At 35.9% G+C, this 27,144-nt stretch overlaps 4 protein-coding genes across 4 annotated transcripts; 3 read left to right on the top strand and 1 right to left on the bottom strand.

Moving 5' to 3' along the window:
- LOC123223435 lies at positions 1-5,031 on the top strand. Its single transcript, XM_044646597.1, has 3 exons — positions 1-331; positions 2,644-2,732; positions 2,983-5,031. The coding sequence occupies exons 1-3, from the start codon at positions 1-3 to the stop codon at positions 4,471-4,473; spliced, it is 1,911 nt and encodes a 636-aa protein (XP_044502532.1). The 3' UTR covers positions 4,474-5,031.
- A 477-nt stretch (positions 5,032-5,508) lies between these two features.
- LOC123223845 (transmembrane 9 superfamily member 12-like) lies at positions 5,509-8,167 on the bottom strand. The gene is made up of 2 exons (XM_044647250.1): positions 8,024-8,167; positions 5,509-7,770 (listed from the first exon to the last, which is right to left on the bottom strand). Exon 2 carries the CDS (start codon positions 7,661-7,663, stop codon positions 5,705-5,707), a length of 1,959 nt encoding a protein of 652 aa, XP_044503185.1. The 5' UTR covers positions 7,664-7,770; positions 8,024-8,167; the 3' UTR covers positions 5,509-5,704.
- Positions 8,168-10,582: 2,415 nt separating this feature from the next.
- Positions 10,583-12,240, top strand: LOC123223022 (cytochrome P450 94A2-like). Its single transcript, XM_044646074.1, has one exon. The coding sequence runs from the start codon at positions 10,646-10,648 to the stop codon at positions 12,158-12,160; it is 1,515 nt and encodes a 504-aa protein (XP_044502009.1). The 5' UTR covers positions 10,583-10,645; the 3' UTR covers positions 12,161-12,240.
- Positions 12,241-23,328: 11,088 nt separating this feature from the next.
- On the top strand, positions 23,329-25,731 carry LOC123224051 (transcription factor bHLH3). Its single transcript, XM_044647543.1, has one exon. The coding sequence runs from the start codon at positions 23,912-23,914 to the stop codon at positions 25,418-25,420; it is 1,509 nt and encodes a 502-aa protein (XP_044503478.1). The 5' UTR covers positions 23,329-23,911; the 3' UTR covers positions 25,421-25,731.
- The last annotated feature ends 1,413 nt before the right edge of the window (positions 25,732-27,144 follow it).

Below are 27,144 nucleotides of genomic sequence, written 5' to 3'. Positions count from 1 at the left end.
ATGGTTGATCAGTATAAAAATGGAGATAGGAAAGGGAAAGGTATACTGGTTGATGATGATCATAATCATAAGGGGAAGTTGGAGGATTTGCATGTTTATGATAATCTGCCGCGACTACTTGGTCCAGATGATAATATAATGCTTGCTTTACAAGAAAGCCAAACGCCTTCATCTCCAGTTATTGAGAAGGAGAAGCAGAATCCTGAGCAGCCTCCAAAAGACAAACCTTCCCTTCTTCTTTATACTACTCGCATAAAGCCTCGCCTTTTATGGACTCCACAGCTTCATGCTCTTTTTACTGATGCCGTTAATGTGCTTGGTGGAGCTTCGAGTTAGTAATCCCCTCTTGCATACCATCACATAATTCTCACAAGTTTTAATATTTTTAGAATGAAAATTGAGATCATTTTTTTTTAAATCATCCGTCTTTTATTTGATGCTTTTTGTGGGTATTAAGAAGGTTTTTTTTTTTTTTTTTGTTTCATTTAGGCTTAGCTTGATTTGGTGTTTGTTTATTCAATTAAATTTTGATCTTCATGCTTCACTGATCTTTCACCATGGAGGTCTTCTTCCAGTCAGATCCATTTCCATGCCACTTTATCCATCTGGTTTTGAGGGTCTTCAAATGGTTTTTTTTTTTCTCCTAGGAACCTGAATTCTCTTTTGCTAGCATTTTGTTTAAGCCAAAGTTGAAAGCTTTCTGCGATATAACTTTTATTTTTGGAAGTAATTGATATGGTTGGATATGGCACTGAGTTCTGAACATATGATGATATCATCTTCCTTGAAAAATCAGGTAAAATGCATAACCTATACAATCAAAATCCCACTGTGCATAAACAATCAAATTATTTGAGAAGAAATTCACAGATCTCCTAATCTATTAAAATTTAATAATCCTTCTTGAGAGATCTGGTGAATACATGGCCTCTAAAATCAAAATCTTCATTGTTTCCTAGTTAACTAGCTAAAGAAAGATGATCTCGCTAGCCTACAGTATTATTTTGATTTGATCATCTATGTATATGCTTTATGTTTTACCCTAAAAATTTTCCTTGTTTTTTCCATATCTTCCTTGCTTTGTTTGGGGGTGTTCCTTCTTGGAATTGACAATTTGTTTTAGGTTTAGTGTTGAATTTAAGTGATAAATCACACTAAATTTTATTACCAGTTATAGTTCTATATCTCTTTTGTCTTCTGTAGATAATCTAACCTAAAAATCCTCAGTCTAGTTTCTTGTTTGAAATGAGCAGAATAATGACATTCTTTTCTAGCAAAAGCATATGGACACATATATTTCACTATGAATGTTTCATTTCTTGTAACAAGTTGTCATTTTTATTACAATCAACTATCTTAAAGATATTTGTCGTTTTCTCGAGATTTTAATTGGAATCAGGTTATCAATATCTTCATTATAATATTTGTTGTGTTCTAACAGTTTGAAAGAATCGGAATGATTTAAACAAGTTTGTCGGCTAGTATAGAATTTCATACTTTGTTTAATGACATCTAACATGTCTTGCACGTCAAATTTGGTATTTCATCAAAAATCTGACATTATATGGTTATGTAGAGAAAACCAATTATATATTAAGATTCTTCTTCATTTTTTCCCTTTTCCACTGGAACATCTTTATATTTCATTCTTGTATAGAGCTTGTGTGTCTTCACCATCTTGGTTTTAAGCATTTAGTTTTAAAATGTTTTTTGTTTAGTCCTGATGAAATCTTGATGCAACCTCAAAATTTCCATATTTTAGAAGCAACACCCAAGGCTTTACATACCGCTATGAATCTCGATGGACTAACTCTTCGCATGGTAAAGAGTCACCTCCAGGTATATTTTTGATTATTTTCTGTCCATTCAGCAGAGAAGAAACTGTTATTTGTTATGAAGTTCTAATATTCAATCCATTACAGAAGTTCAGAAAGGGGAAAGTTACAGTGAATGAGTCAAAGGAGATTCCAAAGATCTGTAAGTTACAGTTTAGCTAAAATTTAATGCTTGTTTCTAAATTCATTATTATAGAATTTCCATATTTTGATTTCCACACTTTCTTTTTTCAAAATTTAGGTTCATCAAATTTTCCTAGCAGAAATAAACTAAAATAGGAACACTGAAAGCTTCCCTTTACTTTATGTGAAGTTTGGAATAAGATGACATAAAACAAATCCCAATGAAATAGTTGAACTTTCACTGAAAAGTAAGATGGGAAAAAAATTAAGAATCCGAAGATTTAATACTTTGATCATTGCTTTATACTTCAATGAATTACAAAATTTACAAATACAAAAACAAATTATGTGAATACAAAAAGAACAAAGTAAAAGAGGCATTTATATAAAGGTTTTTATTTTCTTCTTTTGTTTTTATTTGTATTTTTTAATTATATACATAGTATCTGGTTAAATTTTGCTAAAATTCCTACTTTTTATGTCATTGATTGAACAATGCCTCGGCTTCTCAACAATTTAAAGACTCTAAAATCAGCACTTCTAGAGGCAAACAACCAATTAATACAAAAAGGTATGATAAATATGTTATTATTATCTCCTTAATTAACCATTAATCTGTTTTAGTTAAAGGTATAATTTTTTGTTGTATAAAGCTAAGCTAATAACTATTAATTTGTGTTATGAGAAAGGAGTGTAAGATCCAAAGACTACGAAGCCCTAAAAATTATAGATGCAAAACTGGGAGAGCAAGGACAGCTTTATCAGAAACCTCAGGTGAGTTCTTTACTTGTGGTAATAACAAACAAATAAATTATATCAAAAATATTTTTTCCTCATAACTGCGCTTTTGATCTTAACACCAGAGAGCTAATTTTGATAATTAACAGGTAATATTTTCAAGCAAATGTTTTAGTCCCCATACCTTTCAAACTTAATCACGTAATTTACAAATTTATGATTTGTTTTATGTTTCGCATTAAAACTGTTGCTCTGCTGGCTAAGAAATAATCTGTGGGAGTCTCAGGAAGCAATTAAACAATACATAGATGATGAAATAGAGAATGGAGGTGTACCAACAATTTTCTGTAAAAATATTGCTGGGGTAGGAACAACAGCGACAGCATTCTCTCTGAATACCACCCAGATGAATACCGACCCAAAATATAATTCACTTGAGAGAACCGAAGAGTGTCTCGGCCTTCAGAGGCAAGCTAGCAGTTCCAGAGATTATCAGCCTCAGAACAAGAATGTCGCTCATTCTGAAACAAGAAGCTACTTGACTTCAGCTGGGTATTCATTTCCTTCATATAATTCAACCAATGCTAACAATGTGCAGCTCAGCCTCAAAGAGCAAACCCCGAGTTTTCTGCCCCGGGATGTTGCTTCTGCAAACACAAACTTAAAGGCCACGCTTGGGTTTTCATTCCCAACATACAATGGAACCAATGCTTTTGATGTGAATGATGGCCTCAAAGACCAATCTCAGAGTTTTCTGCCCCAAAATGCTGATTATAATAGTCAACCTCAGAATGCAACACGTGGTAATCAGTCAGAAGATATTGTTTATGGTTATCATCCTCCGAATGCAGCTAGTTTTGCAACCAATGCCTTTGATGTGAATGTTTGCCTCAGAGACCAGCCTCAGAATGCTGATTATAATAATCAGCCTCAGAGTGCAACGCGTGGTAATCAATCACAAATTGCACCTTATGATTATCAGCCTCCGAATGCAACTAATTTTACAACTATTGCTTTTGATGTGAATGTTTACCTCAAAGACCAATCTCAGAGTTTTCTGCCTCAGAGTGCAACACCTGGTAATCGGTTACAAAATGTAGGCTGTGGTTATCAGCCTCCGGATGCAGCTAATTTTACCACCAATGCTTTTGATGTGAATGTTTGCCTGAAAGACCAACCTCAGAGATTTCTGCCCCAGAATGTTGGTTATAACAATCAGCTTCAGAGTGCAACACGTAGTAATCAATCACGGAATGCAGGCTATGGTTATCAACCTCTGAATGCGGATAATTTTGCAACAAATGCTTTTGATGTGAATGTTTGCCTCAAAGACCAATCTCAGAGTTTTCTGCCCCAGAATGCTGGTTATAATTATCAGCCTCAAAGTGCAACTTATACGGCAGAAAACAAAATTTCTTATGGCAACCATTCAGGAAGCACAACTGAATCTGCTCTCCAAAACTTCTCTACTTGTGTTGAAAAATACTCGGGAAGGGCAAATTATCCTGCAGCGAACAACTTCCCAAATTCGTACAGGAATTACTCTGGTAGAGTAGCGGATCCGGTGATCAATGACTTGCCATCTGGAACTGCATTTCATCCTGAGATCAATGACCTGACAACTTCTAAAGGGAATTATTCTGGAAATGCGGTTTATCCTGTGATAAATAACTTGACATCATGTGTAGGAAATTATTCTGGAAGTGGAGGTTTTCCTGTGATCAATAGCTCGACATCATCTGAAGGGAATTATTCAGGAAGTGTAGCTTTCCTGTAATCACTGACTTCACTACCAGTGGAAATTATTCTGGAACCAATAATTTGCCAGCTTCAAATGAGAAGAAATATTCAAAAACTGATTATCTGGAACAGGAAGAATTGAGTGCCGCACTAGCTGCTTTGGGGGACAACTACAAGAGCCTCGTGGAGACACAGGAGGAGGATCCTGTAGAAGCCTATATGAATTAGGAAAACGCTGAGCCAAATACCGAAGATATTGGCCTCAGCTTTACCAAACTCTTATGGCCAAAATAACTGACAGCTGCTTGGACTTGGGTGTGGAGCTTCACGCTGAAGTTTGTCCATCTTTAGTTCACAAACAGTAAATATAACTGATACAGTTTATAAGCAGATATAATTAAAGCGAGCATGGATTTGTACCTCTATATACATAGACTTGACTTGAGTTTCAGTTTAACTTTTGTGTTTTGTATTAGCTCTTTATGTAAACATGTTGGTGTCGAGTTCAACAAGTTTGCCTCTTATGCTCTTTTTCTACATCGATCATGATACAAGTGCAGGTGACATTTGAAAGAGTCTTTGACAGGGCCAAGATTTTTCTAAAATAATCAACTGTTTGTTTTAAATTTACCATTTAGTGGTAATCTTAGATGCAAGTGTTCCTGAGATCAAATCAAACGATTAAGAGTGCATATTTGGCTGTTTTCAAAGCGATTTTGTATTGAAAATGCTAAGTGTGTTCAACCCTATTTCAATGTGGTTTGCGCAATGCCATGTACTCCATCATTGTCATCACAAGTACCCATAATATTTCGAATTGTAACGAATTGGGCTGAACTTTACTTACATAATTTCCAATAAATATCTTTTGCCTTTCAAAAAGTCACAAAAAAAAAAAAAATTGAATTGATGCGGAAGCACATCCATTAGAAAAGATTCACTGTAGCAACGGACTTTCTGAGACAGAATTAAACTGTGGTCCAACTTGACTGCGTCTCCTTTGATGATAAGATGAAACAAAAATACAATGATAGAAAAACCAACCAATTATAATTTTGTAGAACAGTTAATGTAGACCGAGATAGATGAGTAATTCAATTAGCTAGTTCAAACGAGAGTCTCGATATGCCAATATAGAGGGAAATAAGAAAGGAAATTACAACCTCTAATTCTATCATGTCTTCCAATGATGAACCAACCAAACTCCCTCTTCACTTCGTACTGGAGCTTTCTCCACCAGGTGGATGAAGATTCAAAAATGGTAACTTCTAATCAATCTTTACGGATGAGAACAGGTAATGGACAAAGTAGAAAGACATTAGGAAGCCGATGGTGCCAGTGGACAACATGATTGCAACTGCCATGATTAGAGAATAACCAAGATAAAGAACAGCAGACACTGGCCCGCTCAAACTCTGCAGGTCAAAGACCAAGTAATTGATCGAGTACAGGAACACATAGAGTGCCACTGAACCTGAAGCAAAGAATGCCTTCCACCACCACCGCCAATCCTCAACACAGAGATGCATGTATGTAAGAACCACAGATACTTCGGCACAAACAACAACCAGCAACAAAAGAACTATCAGCAGAAATCCAAACACATAATAGAACCTTCCCAGCCAGATGCTGGAGAGAATGAAGAAAAGTTCAATGAATAGAGTCCCAAATGGAAGAGTTCCTGCACCAAGAACAAGAAGCCATGATGGATACTTGCGAGCAGGTATTTCTCTAGGGATCTGGTTTGTTCTTACAGGATACTGAATTGCCTCAGCTCGGGTCCCAAAGAACCCACCCAAAAGAGTGAGTGGCACTGAAATGCAGAACCAAAGGGACAGAAGCACAAAATAGAGAGAAATGGGAATAGCACCAGTACTCTTGCTGCCCCAAAGAATGAAGTTCAATACTGTTAGGATAACAAAGACAATTCCAGGAAAGAAGCACGCAACAGACCAAGAAACTGATCTCCATCCTTCAGAAGTTCCCTTGATGGTTATCCACGTTCGTACAGCAACATAACCAGCAGAAATACCCAAGAAAAGATACAGAAATATCATCCCTGTCAATAGCATTCCTCGTGAAGCAGGTGACATGAAGCCAAAGGCTGCAAAAATAATAGTGACAACCCCCATCCCAGTAATCTGAACTCCATCTCCAACCATCACACAAAGAAGCTTTGAATGCTCTGGTTCTCTGAATACATCACCCACAACAAGCTTCCAGCCAGAAAGCTCCTCATTCATCTGTGCTTGAGCATCTTTGTCCAATTCCTCATACCTTGTCAAGTCCCTTCTCACAGTCCTCAGAAATATGACAAATACTATACCAGCCAGGAAAAATATAACCATCAGTGAATTGAGGATAGAGAACCAGTGGACACGAGCACCTTCCATCTTCAGGTAAGCATCCCACCGGGATGGCCATCTTATACTGCTCTTGACAAATTCAACCTCATATGTGAATGATATTCTCTCTTGCTCCCTTATTACTTGAGACTTGTCAAGCTCCGAGGGGCACTTCACTGTTTTTGTGCTATCATACATGTGAAGTTTTGTCATCACTTCTGGATCATGCTTAACACTGCAGGGAACAACCTCAAAACCAACAATCTCATATCCAGATGCCTTCTTATTATCAGCTTCTGAGATCACACCCGTACCTTCTTCACCAGTACCAATAATCTCAACCCCACTCCCCTGATACTCATGAACCAACACAGTGAACTTGAGATGATTAATAATGTAATCATCATTACTATTAGCAAGAGTATACCCCACCGGGAACCCAGTCCACTGAATAGTAACCCCATTTTGTTTCGCATATCTCATCACAGGCAAATTGTCCAGAATCATATTCACTTGGTACAAATCCCGTGTTCTCTGTTTCAAGAGCTTAACCTCATGCTCACTCAATGGATTCGTGATGCAAAGAAAAACAGTCTCATTCACATTCATACGAAACCGATATGGGGAGTTATCAATCTGATCTCCCATAAGGAGTTCTCCAAGATTCTCTGCACTTTTCTTGACACCACCGAGTGGCTTGCAGTACGGCAAACTATAGTAACTGAATGGAAGCTCAGTCTCAATGGAAGTCAATGAATTGACTTTGGCATATATAGCCTCTCCATTAGAGTAAGTGTGCATATAACTTCCGGGCAGATAAAACCCACTGCAAACTTGCAGGAACAACAGCATAAGTAGAAAAGCCCAATTAATTGAGGGCATTTTCTTCTCTGGTTTCAAAGACAAATAGGCCCGCTCAAATCAACAAGTAATCCAAGCACTCCTCGATTTCCCTCAAACTACCTTAACAAGCGCATTCAACAGCAAATCTACATCCAACAAACTTATTTTTGTCAGCCTCTCAAATAAATTCATGTACATAAACGAGTAAGCCAGTAACAAATTCTAGTCTTAAAAAATTCATAAAACCAATCGTATATTAATCAGATCAAATTAAGTGACATGCAAACAACACATAAAAATCTTACAAAATAACAACAAATAGATCAAGCTTCATAAAAATAAATCATGAATCCAATTAAAGCTCACACAAGCAATAAGATTGTAGTGATAGAAGCGTGCCTGAAGAAGATCTAGTGAGATCTGAGAGGGATCCGAATGCGTGAAAATGAAGAAGAGCTGGTAGACGATAGTTAATGAAAGAGAAAGCCAGCATGGATGTGGTTTTATCTTAGGTTGAATTAAAGTGTGTGAAAAGTAAGTAATAAAAAAAAGGATAGAAATAGACATGCGTTATGTTGTCATTATTTGTTAACTCAAGTTAAGTCTGCTGACTGCTGGTTAGATTTTACCTCTACCTTCGAATGGAAATGGGCCGGTTCTGTTCATGATTTCTTAGGCCCAATTCGACAAGTACAATTTTTAAATTTGCCGAAAGACTGATTCCCACCAAAGTTTTGATGCCTACCCGTTTCACTATGGGATTTGAAAAACTCAAAGTTTCATCTCATAGACCAACAGCCGTTAAAATTTTTTATTGAGATTAAAAATAAAATTATCATTTTATCGATAATATTAAAATATATATAAAATTATCTCATTTTTTTCTTTAGGGTTTGAAAACTCACATTTCACCTTCAACCTCAGACTTTGAAAAATAACTTTTTCCCCTCAAATATTTAGGGTTTGTTACAAACTTCCAATGACAGCGACGGTGGAGGCCAATCGATTCTAGTGTCAACCGACCTTCTATGCATCTCTCTCTTCTACCGCCATCGACTCTAAATGAAGGTCGACGAAACCCCAATCTATACAAACTCTATTAAATCAGCTCTGGACGATGAGAATTCATAGCATTCGTGGCCAAAGAACGGGTTTTCATTGACAATTGTCAAGATTTGAAATCGAATTGACGGATTCTCGTCGTCTAAAGCTGATTTGACAAAACATTTTTATCTTCGTGTTTTGTTGTAGTTAAGGCTTCATCAGCTTTCATCTAGCATCATTAACAACAGTAGAGGGAGGCGCACAGAAGGTCAATCGATGTGGAAATAGATTGGTCACTACTGTCACCGTTGCCATTGTTGGAAGTTTACAACAAACCCTCAAAACTTAGCGGAGAAAAAAAAGTTATTTTTGAAAGTTTAAGATTAAATGGTGAAATGGGAAAAACCTATGAGAAAATAAAAAAAATAATATATTAATAAAACAACTTTATTCTTATCCCTAACAAAAATTTGAATAGAATTTAAAAAAAGTATCAAAACTTAGGTGGGAGTAACAACTTTGGGCTTAGAAATTTAAAAGACTAGACCTGATCGATTATATTACAATTCTTTAATTGACAATTACCATTGCATTTAGATTAATTTGCAGATACATAATTGGGGTAAAAATAAAATACGTTACATTGATATAGCAACGCATTTTTGTATAATTACAGTTATATTCTTTTATTATGTATGAACCTCGGGCAATATACGTTACGCCTTAATATGGTAGAAATGGTGGATATGAACTAGAACAAGTTCGAATATTCTTTAACTAGAATAAAAAATAATTCAGTTTGATTTGAGTTAGCTCGAATTTATAACTCTAATCAATAGTTAAATTTAATTTGAATTCATAGTTGATTAACAAAATGATATCATTTTTCTCAAATAATATATAAAATCACTTATTCGAACTATAAATTTAAAATGAATTGAATCATCAATTGAAACTATAAATTCAAGCTAATTTAAACCACAAATTTCAATCAAATTAAGCCATAAACTCAAACTATATGAACTGAACTATAAACTCAATTCAAACTAAATACGAATCGAATTGAATATTTTATAACTTAAGTTTAACTTTGTTGTAAAAATAAATCAAAATTTTTAATTTAAATTTAAATTTATTTTAAATTTAAATTAAATAAATTTAAATTCAATTAAATTAACTAAAAAAAAAAAGGGTAAATAATACCTCAATCATTCTCCATTGTACGTTTTTTATTCTAAAATTGTCTTAATGTTGAGTGTTTGTACAGTTGAAAATGGGGATGTAGTCAAACTTAGCTGATCCGAATAGGATTTATCTTGAGCTAAACTTGATCATACCTTTGGAAAATCTTAAATCGAAACTTTTAAATTTTTTAAAATTTTATTTAAGTGAAGCAAGACCTCACAAGTTTATCAAGCCCATCAAGATTAAGATTGAGTTTGGCTCAAAAACCAAACTCAGCCGAGCTTTACTCCCCTAGTTTACTCTTGTCATCAGCTGCGGTATTGAAATGAATTATTTAGACAAACATCGAGAATCACATCTGCTCCTATTAGTTGCTTGATGCAATTAAAGTTGTCTTGTGACAAGAAATATATAGGTGACGATCTTGCATACGTTATTAGTCTCGTTCTAGAAAGTTTCAAGTACATGGAATATTTGTTTGGTTGTTGCTAGCTTAGCCGTATGATCAAATTTGAACGGTGATTTCTTGAGTTGATAACCGTTACAGCAATTTCAAAAGATAAGAAATGTAGGAGAGACGGTGAACCAACTAACAGACGAAAACAACTTCTGGCCCACCCCATTCACGGACTTCCCGTTCACTTTTATATTTATTATCCATCAACTATTTGTTATTTTTTATTCTTCTAGATGAGGTGTCTTTTCAAGCCCTTAGAACAATCAATTTTGCAGACCTATTTTTAAGAGTTGTGTTATGGGAATAATTTTTGTACATAATTATTCTTATATGCAATGCAAGTCATGTTGCTTCAGCTTTTAACTTCGTTGCTCCTCTTCGGTCTCACAATACTTGTCTTCTTTCGCAGCACCAGAACCGCCAAATCTAAAGGATCATCTTCCTTTATCCCCAAATCCTACCCACTAGTGGGCTCCTTTTTCTCCATTTTGGCACACCGGAACCAATTAATTCAGTGGTGTACTTCTATTCTCCAAAACACCCCCACTGCAACATTTGCTTTGCAGAAGCTACTGGGCACCGTCACTTACTTGACTGCCAATCCAGACAATGTCCGCCATATTCTCAAGACTAACTTCTACAGCTACCCAAAAGGTAGAGAACTTCGAACAAATCTCTTCGACTTTCTTGGCAATGGCATCTTCAACATTGACGGCGAACAATGGAGGTTTCAGAGACAAATTTCAAGCCACGAATTCAACACCAAATCTCTCCGTAAATTTGTTGAAACTGTTGTTGAAACTGAGCTCTCTGATCGTCTTATTCCACTACTAGCCAGGGCTGCTGCCAACAAAGACGTGCTCGATTTTCAAGATGTTCTTCAAAGGTTTGCGTTTGATAATATATGCAAGATTGCTTTCGGTTACGACCCTGAGTACCTGTTGCCGTCTTTTCCAGAAGCTAAGTTCGCACGAGCTTTTGACGAAGCTGTTAGGATAAGCAGCGAAAGATTTCACGTGCCTTTACCGATAATCTGGAAGATGAAACGGCTTCTCAATATCGGCTCTGAAAAGCTTCTAAAAATTGCGACTTCTGAGGTTCAGGAATTTTCTATGAACATTATAAACGAGAAGAAACAACAACTTAAAGAAAATTCATTGCCGGAATCCATGGATCTTTTGTCGCGATTCTTGAGCTCCGGCCTATACGACGACAAATTTGTCTGTGATATAATCATCAGCTTTACACTCGCCGGCCGAGATACCACGTCGGCTGCTTTGACATGGTATTTCTGGCTAATCTCTAAACATCCAGAAGCCGAAAAACAAATTCTCAACGAAATCAAAGAAAATTCAGACACACCGGTTTATGAAGATATTAAAGACATGGTGTACACTCATGCATCACTCTGCGAGAGCATGAGATTTTATCCACCGGTGCCAGTGGACACCAAGTTAGCAGAAAACGACGACGTATTGCCGGATGGGACCGTAGTGAAGAAGGGAATGCGAGTGTCGTACATTCCATATGCAATGGGGAGAATGGAGAAGCTATGGGGAGCAGATTGGGCGGAGTTCAGGCCAGAAAGGTGGTTGAAGAGGGTGGAGGATGGGAAATGGAGTTTTGAAGGGAGAGATCCGTACACGTATCCGGTGTTTCAGGCGGGGCCGAGGATTTGTTTGGGGAAAGAGATGGCATTTTTGCAAATGAAGAGGGTTGTGGCTGGGGTTTTGAAGAGATTTAAGGTGGTGCCCGCCGTGAAGGAGGGTGTTGAGCCGGAGTTTGTTGCACATTTGACGGCCAAGATGAAAGGTGGCTTCCCGGTGAGGATTGTGGAGAGGACAGAGTGACTATGGTATGGTGTTAACTAATTGTGTACTTTGAATAATTAATGTGATATCGTATTAATAAAGATTTGATGTTGTTTTTATTTTGAATTCACAAACAGTTAACTATCAAATGCCCACCTTTAACTTATACAAATTTAAATATCTATTTATAAACAAATTTTTACTAAAAATTTCAATTAAAATTACAGGTAAAATTGTTATTATAAAAAATTTAAAGTTTTATCATATTTTACTTTTCAGGTTTAAAAACTTATACTTCTCCTTATCTAAAATTTGAAAATTAACAAATACCTTCTTAGAATTTGTTTCTCTTCTCATCGGTACCAATTTGCTGTCTCCAACCATCAATCATCCTTCTTCTCGTCTTATTTGTCCCTTTGATTACTCTCATTTCTCTTTCCAATAGTCTTCAGTTGAGACAAAAATGAAATCATTTTTGTCTTAACTCAAGACGGTCAGAGAGGGAAGAAAAAGTGACTAAAGGAAGAGATAAGGCGGGCTGGAGGGAGGATGGTCAAAGATGGCAAATCGACACTGGAAAAAAGAGAAACAACTGTAGAGAGATATTTGTCAGTTTTTAAACTTTGAATTAACGAAAAATTGTGAGATTTTAAAATTTGAGAAGAAAAATATGATAAAATTTTAATTTTTAAAATTTTTTTATAAATAATAATTTTATCTTTAATTCTAACTAAAATCTTTGACAAAAATTTAATTATAAATAAATATTTAAGTTAAAAAAAAAAAGAGAGAGTTTGTGATTTCGCTGAATCTTTTGGCGGGAATAAGTCTTTTGCCCATCCTTCAAAAAATGTCCTCTTTATAATCCTTTCCGTCCCTTTCAGTTTGTTGTGAATTTAATGCCTGAATATCTTAATTTGGTACTTGGTTGATCTTCCTCATTTAGCTTTCTTTGTGTAGGGTGTCAAACAATAAAATATATGGACATTATAAAATTAATATCATGGGTACTCTTAAAATATAAATAAATTATTTTCTTATACAAACTTAAAATTTTATCACCTAATGCGTAAATTACAATTGAATTTAGTTTTAAATTACGTCAAAATACTATAATTCATTCAAAATTATATTATATCGATGTGATTCTAATTGAAATTGTATTAAAATAATATAATTTCAATCGAGATCTATAATTGAATCACACTATTTTAATGGAATTGTAATAATTTCAATACGGTTTTGATTGAAACCACATTAATATAATGCAGTTTAGTCGTCGTCAATAAATATTTTAGATTTTACATATTTATTATTATTAAAGATGAAAATATATTTAATTAATTTAAAAAAATAAATTATTATTTATTGTTAATAAACATTAGAATATGTGATAGAGTAAGAAAATGCGAATTTTCATTTTTAAGAATAAGAATATGTCATGTTAGTTATGGAGATAAAATCGGAAGTTTGAGAGGGATGGGAGATCGGAAAACTGAAATAAAATATTAATGCCGTTGCTTTCGAATGTTTCTTCTCCTAGAGCTTTTCTCGTGTGGCTTATTTTTATTTGGAGTGGGCCGCTGACTTTAATTAACATACTAACAGAAAAACATCGGTGGTTGAGTCTGACCTTTAAGCTTTTAGTCAACTCTTTTAATTGTCCGGTGGGTATTGGCAATTGTGGAAGTTGGTAAGAAAAAATCGATTCTAGGACTGAAAAGCAATTAAAATTTTTTTAGAGATATGAAAAAAATTACTTTTTAAAATTAAAAAATTTAATATTAAGATAAAATTATCAAATTTTAAAATTAAAAAAAATTATATTTTTTAATAGTAATAATAAAAATTATAATTTTATCTTTAATATTAAGAAAGGTGACAACCTTCTCTGCCACTAGATAAAAAAATTGGTCACACTGCTTTTGGTTTGAACTAAAATGAATCACGTCATCTCATCAATATTGAAATGCTGATACTAAATAGATGTTAAGCTAACGGAGGATGACGTTAAAAATTGAAGTCTATTAGTTGGCTACACACGTTTTTTAAGAACAAATGATTGGTTTATAGGGGGAGGGTTGAGAGCATTGGAGTTAAATTTTTTTTTCTCCTCTCGAATTCTATAATATAATAGTATATGTATTTAATTTTTAAATATATATTTATGTATACATATTATTATATAATTAAATATTATTTTATTATTAATATAAAATTATTTAATTATATAATGAAATATATAATTTTTTTTAATAATATATATTATTAAATACTTGAAATATTTGCAAATGGGAAAAAAAATCCCCACAAGTTAGAAATTTATGGTTGATATATTATCGAAACAGATATTATTACTTTATTGACTCACGGATAGAAGTAAAACTAAGCTTGCTTCGTATGCGGATAAGATTTGCAGAATTTCCGTATTGCTCATTTGAAATTGACATCTCCGTATTGATAAGATTAAAAGTTAGGGTTTAACGCGGAGGGTCGACGTAAATAATGCACTGACCCAGATAGCCTCTAAAAGTCAAATTATTGAGGAAAATTATTTAATTTTTCCCAGATGCTAAAAAATTAAAATGGGAATTTTGTTATAGGAAAGTAAATAAGACGAGAAAGGAATTAAAAGGAAACGTTGTCCAACGACCCAAGATGTTATTTTTCCTAGAAAATCCCAGCTCCGTGTAATATCTCAACCTTTGTATATAATATATATCTATTTTAAACCCTGATCCTGAAGCTTTTAGCGTGTTTTTTTCGTTTGCCGTGATTCATAAGGTGCCAAAGAAACCCTCCTCTGCATTACTTTGAGATGTGCGGAGAAATTCCTGAGAAAATTCAAACAAGGATTTCGACGATGTAGTGGCAAAATCTGGTAGGAGTTGACATGTTTATTCATTTTCAGGTTTGAATTTAATTACTTCATGTATAAATGTTAAGTCGAGTCATGTGCAGAGGCAGCAGTAAACCGTGCTCAGCCTATGGCTTGTAAAGTTATAAGCTTTCATGTTAGGTTTGAGCTTATTCCGGACTCGTTTGAATCAAGTTTAAAAAAAATTGGTTTAAACTCACTCTACCAAAAACTACGATTTTTCGGGTGACCGCTTAGGTCTAAAAGAAAGTCAGCCCAACTCCACTATCGTTTTTCCTAGCTTCTTCTTGAGACAGACATTTTCTATTGAACCGTGAACGTGTTTACTTCTACTTCTACCGTTAATCCTCAGTTGACACGCTGCACTCAATAGTCGGCTTAATATTTAATATGAAAAAATTTCAAGGAAACTTCACATGAAAGTTTAGTGAGATAAGATTGATACCGAAATTCTATATTAGATTGTATAGAAGTAATAGATGTGAAAAATCTGAAAGCTTTTTACTTAATAGAAAGTCTAGTTTCGTCTCTTCATATGCTGTTTCTTCATCACTTCCTTGAAACACGTCCAGCATTTCCATTTCCACCATGGACAGCCCTTATATATCTCACCGTCTCCCCTCACATTTCTCTAATCAATCAACATTCTCCGAAAGGATTTCAGTTTCCCCAAAAATGTCTCTTCTGTTAAAAAATATTGTTCATACCTCTAAAGTGATTCTCCTTCTGTTCTATATTTTGATTAACGCCAATTCTCTCCTTGCTGCCCGGCCTATCCATGACAGCAGTAATTCTAAGGCCACATATCGTTCAATGGCGGATTCGTTTCCGCAGGATCACAGCCCAGTACCACCGATTGGCCATAGTCCCTGCACTAACATCCCTGTAGGCGCTCCAGGTCACTGCAACTGAAGATAATGGATTTCAACTTCCATATTATAAGCTTCTGGTTATATTGTACCATCTGAGTTATATGTACAAATTATACTATTTTATGAAGAATTGTGAGTTGTATTTATATTCTCTTGGCTATCTTTTCTTTCTTTCTAATTTCATTTTAACAGTTCTAACATAAGGAAATATCCTTTGAAAAACTTTTTTTTGATCTCAACGTGAGGAACTGAACTAAAATTTTTATTTATTTTTAACTAAATTCCTCATGTTAGGTATCTTAGACCAAATTTTTAAGAAGTCAATACTTCTTGGAATTTGTTTGTTATAGATGGTGCTTTTTTTTTTTCTTTTTAAATGATCTTTTTACATTGTTCATTTAGGATGTATATTTATATTTATATATAATTTAAATATATAAATAATATATTATTATTTTATTTTTAATTTAAAATTATCTAATTATGTGATAATACATAATTTATTATATAGTTTAATGGGTTAATTTATGCCTTAAAATTGTCTATGGACGACAAACATTTTGGCAAGCGGAAATTAATAAGTTGACGGAACTGTGTGTGATGCATATTAAAATTTAGGCCAAATGACTATTTCCCACCCAAGGTTTGATGTTTTCTCAAATACCCACCCGTTAACTATGAAAACACCAAAAGCCCACCCATCAGTGGTTAACTTTAACAATTTCCGTCAGAAAAAAGGGTAATATGGTAAATCTGGCTCTCTATTTTAAAATCAATATAAGCGGTTTTACAAAAAAAAATTCCTGTAACATTTAATGCTGCACGGGACGTGTGCACACGCAACGCACAGATAGCTGACGCGTGGCGTTGTCATCTGAAAAGCAGAACGATTTTTCGACGATTTTTGGCGATTCAGGGTTTGCAAATCTTTGGTGGTTGACGTGGCAGTACGAAAATAAGACACCTGTCGAAAAAGCAAATAATCGGGCGCACAAAATTTGAATCAGTCGCCGAATACTGTGCGCTCAAAGGACATGCCGCAGTCTGTATTAAATGCAGAATGATTATATTGAAATCAACGGTGGCAATTTTTGGGGCACAAATCGACGACTAGGGATTAGTCTAGGGAAAGTGAGCGAATGAACATGCGACACGTGAGGGGTCTTTGTGTCATTTCACTCCAATTTGAAAAATGATTTTTCTCTTTCACCAACGAACGAGCGACACTTGTCCAGCCGACGTCAGATTTCAAATTTGAACAAAACCTTTGGCCTTCATTCTTTCGTTCGACATTCCATTCACGTTAAGTCTTTCGTTTACCTTGTTTCATTGTGCTCCAGTGTTATCAACGGTGAACCTTTAACGACGACGACAAAGACGACCACGACAAGACATCGTTCGACGTTATCAAGGGTGGACGAAGTAGTTTAGTACCAAAGAAGACGAGAAAGTACAACCTGTTTGCTGTTTTCGGCTACTCTGATCACCAACAGTTCCGACGACAAGTGTAGTGGCTTTTCGTGGTGAGTTAAACAGCAACGACGACGAAGTCTGCTCCAACTGAGGCCTTCAGAAAATATTTCCTGCCGTCGAGGTTTATTCTTTCGGATACCTTGTTTATCCTTGTTGTCGAGTACTGTAATAGTCTGTGTAATGTTAGGGTTAGCCTTATATGTATATTTTGGGTACTATTATAGTCTGTGTTATATTAGGGTTAGCATTATATGTATATTTTAGGGCAAGGCAAAAAAAAAAAATTAACGTGGGGGTTTTGCATGTCCACTGTTGACGTAAGTTTCTGTGTATGATTTATATTTTGGTGAGTTTTCAGTTCTGTGTGAGTATTAGGAAGTTGAAGTTTGAAACAGGTTTTGGTTTTTTAGGGTATTTGGGTGTTGTAATGGTCTTTGTAATGTTAGGGTTATGCATTATACGTATATTTGAGTGGAAAAAAAAAATTAACGTAGGGGTTTTGCATGTGTACTGTTAACATATTATTTAGGGTGGGGTTATATTTTGGTTTGCATTCAGTTATGTGTATGAGTATTAACTGCTTTTGTTGGGCTTGTGTATGAGCACTTTCGGTGGCGTTGAGTTCTGTGTATGGGTTATATGTTCAGTTTCTGTGTGTGAGTTAGGGGATGATCAGTTTCTATGAGGGAGTTAGGGCATGATCAGTTTCTGTTTTAAGTATTATGTATCAGTTTCTGTTTTAAGTATTATGTATCAGTTTCTGTGAATGAGTTAGGGCATGATCAGTTTCTGTTTTAACAATTATGTATCAGTTTCTGTGTATGAGTTAGGGCATGATCAGTTTCTCTTTTAACAATTATGTATAAGTTTCTGTGTATGAGTTAGGGCATGATCAGTTTCTGTTTTAACAATTATGTATCAGTTTCTGTGTATGAGTTAAGGTATGATCAGTTTCTGTTTTAAGTATTATGTATCAGTTTCTGTGTATGAGTTAGGGCATGATCAGTTTCTGTGTATGAGTTAGGGCATGATCAGTTTCTGTGTATGAGTTAGGGCATGATCAGTTTCTGTTTCATAATGATTAAACAATAATGTAGGATACTTTCTGTCAAGTGCACACCCATTTGCATGTTGTTTTGAGTGATTCTGCATGAGTGATAGTCTTCTGTTTCTTTGCATACATGCTGATGAACAACAATGTTGCATACTGCCTTGTTTCTGTGCATGAGGAGTGTTGTTGTTGTGTCATTGGGTAAGTTGCATCATTGTTACATAAGCTGGGAAACCCGAGAGTGCAGTGCTACTGGCGTGAAAGAGAAGGTTGCAAAAAACCTTAATTCTCTCTGGTCTAACAAGGCTGTGTAACAGTGTTGCAAGTTGCAACAATGATTAAACAATAATGTAGGATACTTTCTGTCAAGTGCACACCCATTTGCATGCTGTTTTGAGTGATTCTGTATGAGTGATAGTCTTCTGTTTCTTTGTGTACTGCCTTGTTTCTGTGCATGAGGAGTGTTGTTGTTGTGTCATTGGGTAAGCTGGGATACTGTGTTTTCTGTGCCTTCAGTCTCAAATTAATTGTTATTCATTTAACTAATTCTGTGTTTTGTTAGGATGAGTTCTACAAAGTTGTTCACTATTAAATTTGAAGCTTGTGGCATACTATCTGAAATAAGAAATATTGATCCAGAAGAGTATAGCTTAATTGTGTTCATCAAGGATGTGAAGCAATGTATTGCAAATGAAAATGAGGAGGTGCAACTTTATCCAGGTGAGCAGATAAAAGTTGAAGCAAGATCAGCTAATGGAGAGGGTAATTACATCATTGCCAATGATGAAGACATGATGTTTGTCTTTGAAGAGTATAGAAAAGTAGGTCAGCAAATTATTCAGATGTATGTTGAATTTATTCCAGTACAGAGTAGATCTCCTCGGCCTCTACTACCTTCACACAGTCAACCCAACACCGAACCATCAGAACCTAACTCACCCAACACCCAACAAATAGAGTCTAACTCACCCAACACCCAACCAATAGAAAGTTCTGATGAGGGAGAAGAATTTACCCAACATGATGATGACTTTCATTGGGGTGATGCATCACATGAAGATGAGACTGTTAGTCATGCCGAAGTTGAAATCAGGTTTGAATCTATTGAGGATGATGATGAGACACGAGGACTTAATTATAAATCTGACAATGGTGATGGGGAAAGTGATGAGGGAGAAGATGATGGTGCTACCAGATTAGCTAGGCATATGAAGGGAAAGGCTTTTAAGAAAGGTGCAGATGGGAAGATTTATTTTGAGGTTGGACATGTTTTTGACAGTGTTGAACATTTCAGGGGTGTGCTGAAAGATTACACGGTTGATCGTGGGTTTGCTACAAAAAAGATATACAATGAGAAGAGAAGAATAAAGGTTGTGTGTAGATCAGAAGGCTGCCCATTCCATCTCTATGCAGCTCTGATGGTAGATGGTCAATCCTACCAAATACGTCAGTACGAGTATACGCACACATGCCTCAAGGTTCATGATAACCCAGCTGCGAGTGCATCATGGGTAGCTGAGAAATTTGGCAGGTTTATAAGGTCACAAGAAGGCAATAACATTAAGCCTCTAGCTTCTCAGTTGGAGCAGGAGCATTTTTTAAAGATAAATCATAGAAAATTGTATAGGGCTAAGAAAATTGCCACTGGTTTGTCAGCAAAGGAGCATGCAGAGTTGTATAACTGGCTGTTTAAATATTGTCATATTGTGTTGATGACCAATGCAGGATCAAAAGCTGCCCTAAAGGTAATTAGGGATGAAATTCCCTCGACACCGCGTTTTCATCGCTTTTTTCTAAGTTTTGCTGCACAGAAGAAAAGCTTTTTAGAGGGTTGTCGTCGTTTTATAGGGGTTGATGGATGCCATCTGAAGGGGCATTTTGGGGGAGTCCTGCTGTCTGCTGTAACGATTGATGCGAACAGTGGGATATTCCCATTGACAATCTGTGTTTGTGAAGTAGAAAACAATGATAGTTGGGGTTACTTCCTGGGGATGTTGAAAGAATTCATGGGTGATGTCTTGCCTATCACTTTCATGAGTGATAGGCAAAAGGGAATAATACATGCCTTGCAAACTCAGTGGCCTAATGCAAAGAGTAGATTTTGTGCAAGGCATGTATATGCGAATTTCAGGAAAACTTTCCCTGGGGTACATCTTCGAAATCTGTTTTGGGCTATTTCTAGAGCATCAAATAAAGTGGATTTTCATGAGGCATTAAATAAAATGAAGGCAGTGGATGAAACTGCTTACAAGTGGGTAATTGACAATGAGCCAGATCAATGGTTTAGATTTGGCTTTGACACTGAAGCCAAATCTGACCATATCACAAATAATATGTCTGAAACATTTAATAGTTGGCTTGGAGAAGGTCGAGAGCTGCCTATTCTCAATTTGTTGGAGTTGTATCAAAGAAGAATAATGAAGAGACTTTATAGTAGGCTGAAGGCAGGGACTAAATGGGTTACTCCATTGCCCCCACTTGTTGTTAAAAAATTGAACAAAAGTATTGAGACAGCTCGAAATGTCTCTATTTCATATGCTGGACTGCAAGAGTTCGAGGTGATTGATATGAATGGTATTCCAAGCAGAACATACACCTTGAATTTGGACAAAAGAATTTGTGATTGTGGGATGTGGCAGCTGTCTGGGATTCCCTGCCAACATGCAATCTGCTCAATATTACACATGAACTTCCCTACCATTGATAAGTTTGTAGATGACAGGTTACAAATTTCAGCATATATGAGAACGTATGCTGAAATTATTCATCCTATTCCAGACAAGAGAACCTGGCCAGAGAAATGTGAAGATAAGTTGTAGCCACCTGTTAGGCATGGCAAAGCTGGCAGGCCCAGAAAGGCTAGGAGGAAAGACCCCACTGAAGAGAGAAAGAGAAAACCTGTGTCTACACTCAGGTGTAGTCACTGCCATGAATTGGGGCACAACAAAAGGTCCTGCCAATACAATCTAAACAATGCAGGAAGACCCAAAAAAAAGGTATTGCTTCTGTTTATATGTTAGCATTCTGTTTGCTACTGTTTTTTCTGTTTTATTAAACCTACTCATTTTTTTTCCCCCTTATATCAGAGAAGAACAATCCCAACCATGGAAAGCCAGTCAGCTAAAAGTCAGTTTGGTTCATCTTCTTCCTCACAACATCCAGAGTCACAGATGCAATGAAACTGAGGATTTCCCTTATGTAAATTTTTTGGATAATTGCTCAATTGCTCAGTTAAACATTTTTTGGATAATTTTTTGGTTCATCTTCTTTCTCACAGCATGTAAATTTTTTCTATAGCTCAGTGAAATGTTCTCTGCATGTAAATTCTTTGGATAGCTCAGTGAAATGTTCACTGTAAGTATTTTGTGTTAGTTTATGAATTAGTACATATGAGGAGTATTCTGTGTGTTGACAGTGTTGATATGAGGAGTATTCTGTGTTGACAGTGTTAATTTATGAATTAGTGCTTATGAGGAGTATTTTGTGTGTTGACAGTGTTGATATGAGGAGTATTCTGGGTTGACAGTGTTGATTTATGAATCAAAATGGTCTGTTATTGCATGCATTCCAGTACACAGCTATTTGCATCAAAATGGTCTGTTATTGCATGCATTCCAGTACACAGCTATTCGCATTTCCAGATTTCCAAGCAGGCCAGTATTAAGCAATGTATTACACAACTCTTTGAAGTATATTTATGAATCAAAATGATTTGCATTTTCAGGTTTCCAAGCAGGCCAGTATTAAGCAATGTATTACACAACTCTTTGCATTTCATCACTTTCATAATCAAAGGCAGTTCCAACCGAAAATCTGTAATTCAAACTGAAATGATGCATTGTTTTCAGGCCATGGAAGTTGCTGGTTAAATTATGGAATATGAAAAATTGGTAATTGAGAGGTCATTTTGATCTTTTTATTTAAGGGTTTTTAGGTCATTTTAGTGAAAAGGGTAATTATGTCATTTGGCATGCAGGACATTTTTGTCATTTCAATTGAAAAGGGTAAAACAGTCATTTACCCTTTTTTCTGGAGGAAACTGTTAAAGTTAACCACTGATGGGTGGGCTTTTGGTGTTTTCATAATTAACGGATGGGTATTTGAGAAAACATCAAACCTTGGGTGGGAAATAGTCGTTTGGCCTAAAATTTAAAATAATTTGGATTTTCTGCTTCTTGAGAATAAAGAACTTGAGCTAGTTAATTTCATTTGTTGACTTTTCCCGCATACACCCTTAATACCGTAATTGCGGATAAGCGTTCCAGGATGAGCCCCAGATCATGATCCCATAATCCAAGCATTCAGCTTCTTATAAGAAAAATAATTGAAATAACAAAATTATGGGGATGTATGTGAAATTAACCAACTTTATAAGGCTTACTTAGCACGCCTATCTAATTAAGTATTTCACGGGGAGAACATACTTTTTCGAATACACTTTGGTTCACTCTACTTTAAAATCCATCAACCTCATCCAATCTAAATCATAACTTCTCACTGGAGATTGCCTTTATGATCTTCTTTGATAAATCAGAGCGTGTTAATACTCCGTTAAACTGAAACTTCTCTAAATCCAAATATTTTTGAAAAATATATACTTAAATTATGTAACTAGATGATTTTAAATTAAAATTAAAATAATATTTAATTATATGATAACTTATTATCTGTATATTTAAATCATGTAAAAATTTTATATCCATAATTAGAAAGTCTTATTTAATAAATAAAATTGATGAACTAAATCGAGTATGTAATTACAATTAGATTAATGGCAATAACAAAAACACAGAGGAGATTATCGTAATTAAAAGAAACAGTAGGAGTTTGTTTGGGATTTATCAGATCGATAAATATTGTATTTTAAAATAAATTCAAGAATAATTTACCAACATTTATTTCACGTGATTGTAAATGAAGAAGTGGGTTCTTTCGTTTTCAACGCTTGAATGCCACAATATAAAATACAAAAAGCAGTGGACAGTTGCGGTAAAAGATTCACATTCCCAATAGAAGATAGAGAGAAACCTAATGTTCAGATCTAAAACTATCACCCCAACTTGTGTTTGTTTTTGTCGTCAGGAGAAATTTGCTGATTCTTCAACGATTTGAGTTTAATTTCAAAGTTTTCTTGATCTAAGGTAAGTTTTTGTTCCTGTTGTTGCCTTCAATTTTCGAGTGTCGAACCTTCAATTTATTAGCTTTTTGAAACAGACTGGATATTTTGTATATGAGATGCTATCATAGATTAGTCTTGAAGTTGAGTTTAGGTGATGCTTTAAGAAAATTTCCAACTGTTTATGCTCGAATTACTGAAGTTCAGTGAACTGGAGTAGTGTATTCGGTTATTCAACTGGCTGATTTGTTTGTGAGAGCTTTTTCAGCTTCTATTTCAAAGGGCTGGGTTTAATTTCTGGTATTTGTTAGTTTAGGTCTAAGGTAGTTCTTCCATACTTTACTATTTTGGTTCGGGGATTTGCTGATTGTGTGGAATTAGTGGTTTAAGTAGTGAAAATATGGGTGAGAAATTTTGGTTTAATGATGGAGATAAGGCTATGGTGGAATCAGTATTGGGTACTGAGGCCTGTGAATTCTTGAAGTCATCTGCCCCAAAAAATGTGTTGGCTGATTTGGTTTCACCTCCTGGTGATTTGGGTGTGCAGCAGGGGCTATGCCAGATTGTTGATGGATCCAATTGGAACTATGCAATTTACTGGCATACCTCTAGCCTGAAATCTGGTGGATCTGTTTTGATTTGGGGGGATGGGCTCTGTCGGCACCCAAAAGGTGGTGCAATGGGAGATAAAAATTCTACTGGGGATGAAAGCTTGGAAGAGGGTGAGAGGAAAGTGAAGGTGAAAAAACAGGTTCTCCAAAAGCTACGTGCTTCTTTTGGTGGGTTGGAGGAGGATAATTACGCATCAAGGTTAGATGGTTTGTCAAATGTGGAGATGTTTTATCTCACTTCAATGTATTTTAGCTTTCGATGTGATTCGGCATATGGTCCTGGAGAGTCTTATAAGTCTGGTAGATCAATTTGGGCTTCAGGCGTAGTTCGTTGTGTAGATCATTATCATTCAAGATCCTTTCTAGCCAGGTTAGCTGGATTCCAAACTCTGGTGTTTATTCCAGTGAAGTCTGGAGTTGTGGAGCTTGGTTCAGTCAAATTAATTCCAGAGGAACAAGGTGTTGTGGAGATGGTTAAAACTGTTTTTGGGGGAACAAGTTCTGTGCCACAGAAGACAATTCCAAAGATATTTGGGCGTGAGCTAAGTGTGGGTGGCTCAAAATCACGTTCAATCAGCATCAATTTTTCCCCTAAAGTGGAAGATGATTTGAGTTTTGCTTCAGACTCCTATGATTTACAAGCAATTGGTACAAATCAAATGTATGGAAATTCATCAAATGGTTGTCGATCTGATGATAATGAAACAAAACTTTTTCCACATTTGAACCAAATGATTGTTGGGGGTTATGATGCGCAGGCAAGGGTGTCTGGTTTGGAGCAGAAGGATGACTCTCCATCTCAAGCAGATGAGAGGAAACCAAGGAAGAGAGGGAGAAAGCCTGCAAATGGGAGAGAAGAACCATTGAATCATGTAGAAGCTGAGCGGCAGAGACGTGAGAAGCTTAACCAGCGGTTCTATGCATTAAGAGCAGTTGTGCCTAATATATCTAAGATGGACAAGGCCTCTCTACTTGGTGATGCCATCACTTATATTACAGACCTTCAGGCGAAAATCAGGGTTTTGGAAACTGAGAAGGAGATTAAGCAAAGGCAGATTTCTGTATCAGAGATTGATTTTCAGCCAAGACATGAGGATGCAGTTGTCGGGGTGAGCTGCCCTTTGGATTCCCACCCAGTTGCTGGAGTGATGAAAACATTCAGCGAACATCAGATTATGTCTCAAGAATCTAACGTGGCTACAACAGATGACAAGGTTATTCACACTTTCTCCATTCGAACTCAAGCAGGTGCTGCAGAACAATTGAAGGAGAAATTGATTGCTGCATTTTCTAAATGATATGATTGTACAATAAGTCGTGTTTATCAGGACTACACTCTGCATGCCAACTCAATAACGGCGTCTCCTTGTAGAAAAGTTTAGTAGCCTTGTGGCAGACAAATTGGTGAGTGCCTTTGTCTGCATAAATGATCTGTATTAGGAGTGTTTCATGAATGTTTTCTCAAACTCTTGGGGACTGTTACTCTTGCTATGCTTCTCTTTTAAAGTCAATTTGTATATGATTACTGTCGATGTGACAGGAACAGGTGGATGAATTATTTATGCAATGTTATGCGGTATAAAAAGGGAACTCAGAACTCTGTAAACAAGGCTATTGTCCGAAATGTAGTGTAAATCAGCACATATTTTTGGGCCAGAGGATTTAATACCTGGCCAATTTGGAAATCAAACGTAACAGAGAATTATTTTTTTGGCTCGCCGATCTTATCCCAAGGAAAGTTGCTACGTAATGTCACTTCAGAAACAGTGGGTCTATTCAGACTTTGACTTGTTGAGTTAGTGGTGAACAATATAATAAACATGAGGCCTAAGACTATTTCCCACCAAGGTTTAGCGTTTTCTCAAATGTCTCATTTTTAATTATGGGAACATCAAACACTCACTTATGACCGGTTAGATCTAATAGAACCCTAACGCTTAAAAATTTAATCTCATTTTTCTCCCTAAAAGTTTAAAAACTAACATTTTTTCTCTAAGCTAAGTTTGAAAAGATTGTATTTTCGCCCCTAGGGTTTATTTTCAAACCCTTCCAATTTCCAAACCCTTCTCCGTCGCTTTCTTCGACGCCATCATCGGCCGTTTTCCCTTCCTAATGGTTTCTCTTCCACCGATGAACCCTCTCAACTCGACCTCAACGCATTCGATACAGAGAGAAGCCGTCTGGGAAGAGAAATCGTTTTCCCAGACGATGAAGACGAGATTGATCGATCTCGTCTTCGTCGTTTGGAAAGACGATTGTCTTCCCAGATGAAGACGACTCGTCTTCCCAGAGGACGACGAGTCGTCTCGTCGTCTTGTCTTCGTCTGGGAAGACGTCGTCTTCCCAGATGACGACGACGACTGGGAAGACGAACTTCGTCTTCCCCGATGAAGTTCTTCGTTTTTCACAATTTCTCCGACTCCGATTGGAAGTCTAAATGGGAGGAAAGAGATCTCCGGAAGATGAGGATGCTTCGGAAGGGAGAGACCGTCGACAATGGAGCCGGAGACCGTCGGCAATGCTTTGGGAGGGTGAAACTACGATTTTTTAAAACTTAGGCTGAGGGGGGAATTTTAGTTTTTAAAGTTTAGGGGGGCAAAATATATTCTATTTTAGTTTATTTTTAATATTCTAGAGAAAATGATAATTTTATCCTTATCACCGTTAGAGTTTTGTTAAATCTAACCAGTCATGGATGGGTGTTTGATGTTTCCATAGTTAAAGGGGGGACATTTTAGAAAATGCTAAACCTTGGGTGGGAAATAGCCGTTTGGCCTAAACATGATCTCATCCGCTTTCTCTATCTCTATCGACAACAGATTATTCAAAAAATTTGTGCAAATTGTTTAACTATTTTTCACGCAATTATGTTGTGGTATAAATTCCAGTGTAAAAGAAATATATTTATATAATTTTTTTTGGAAAATATAATATTTTCAGATTAAAATACTTTTACTCATGGGGTATGAATAGAGGGATTTGATTTTGCTATTATTGGACCATCAATTTATCATATATTATG

This window comes from Mangifera indica, chromosome 8, assembly GCF_011075055.1.
Source record: "Mangifera indica cultivar Alphonso chromosome 8, CATAS_Mindica_2.1, whole genome shotgun sequence".
Lineage (NCBI taxonomy): Eukaryota > Viridiplantae > Streptophyta > Magnoliopsida > Sapindales > Anacardiaceae > Mangifera > Mangifera indica.
This window is presented reverse-complemented; position numbering and strand designations above follow the sequence as displayed.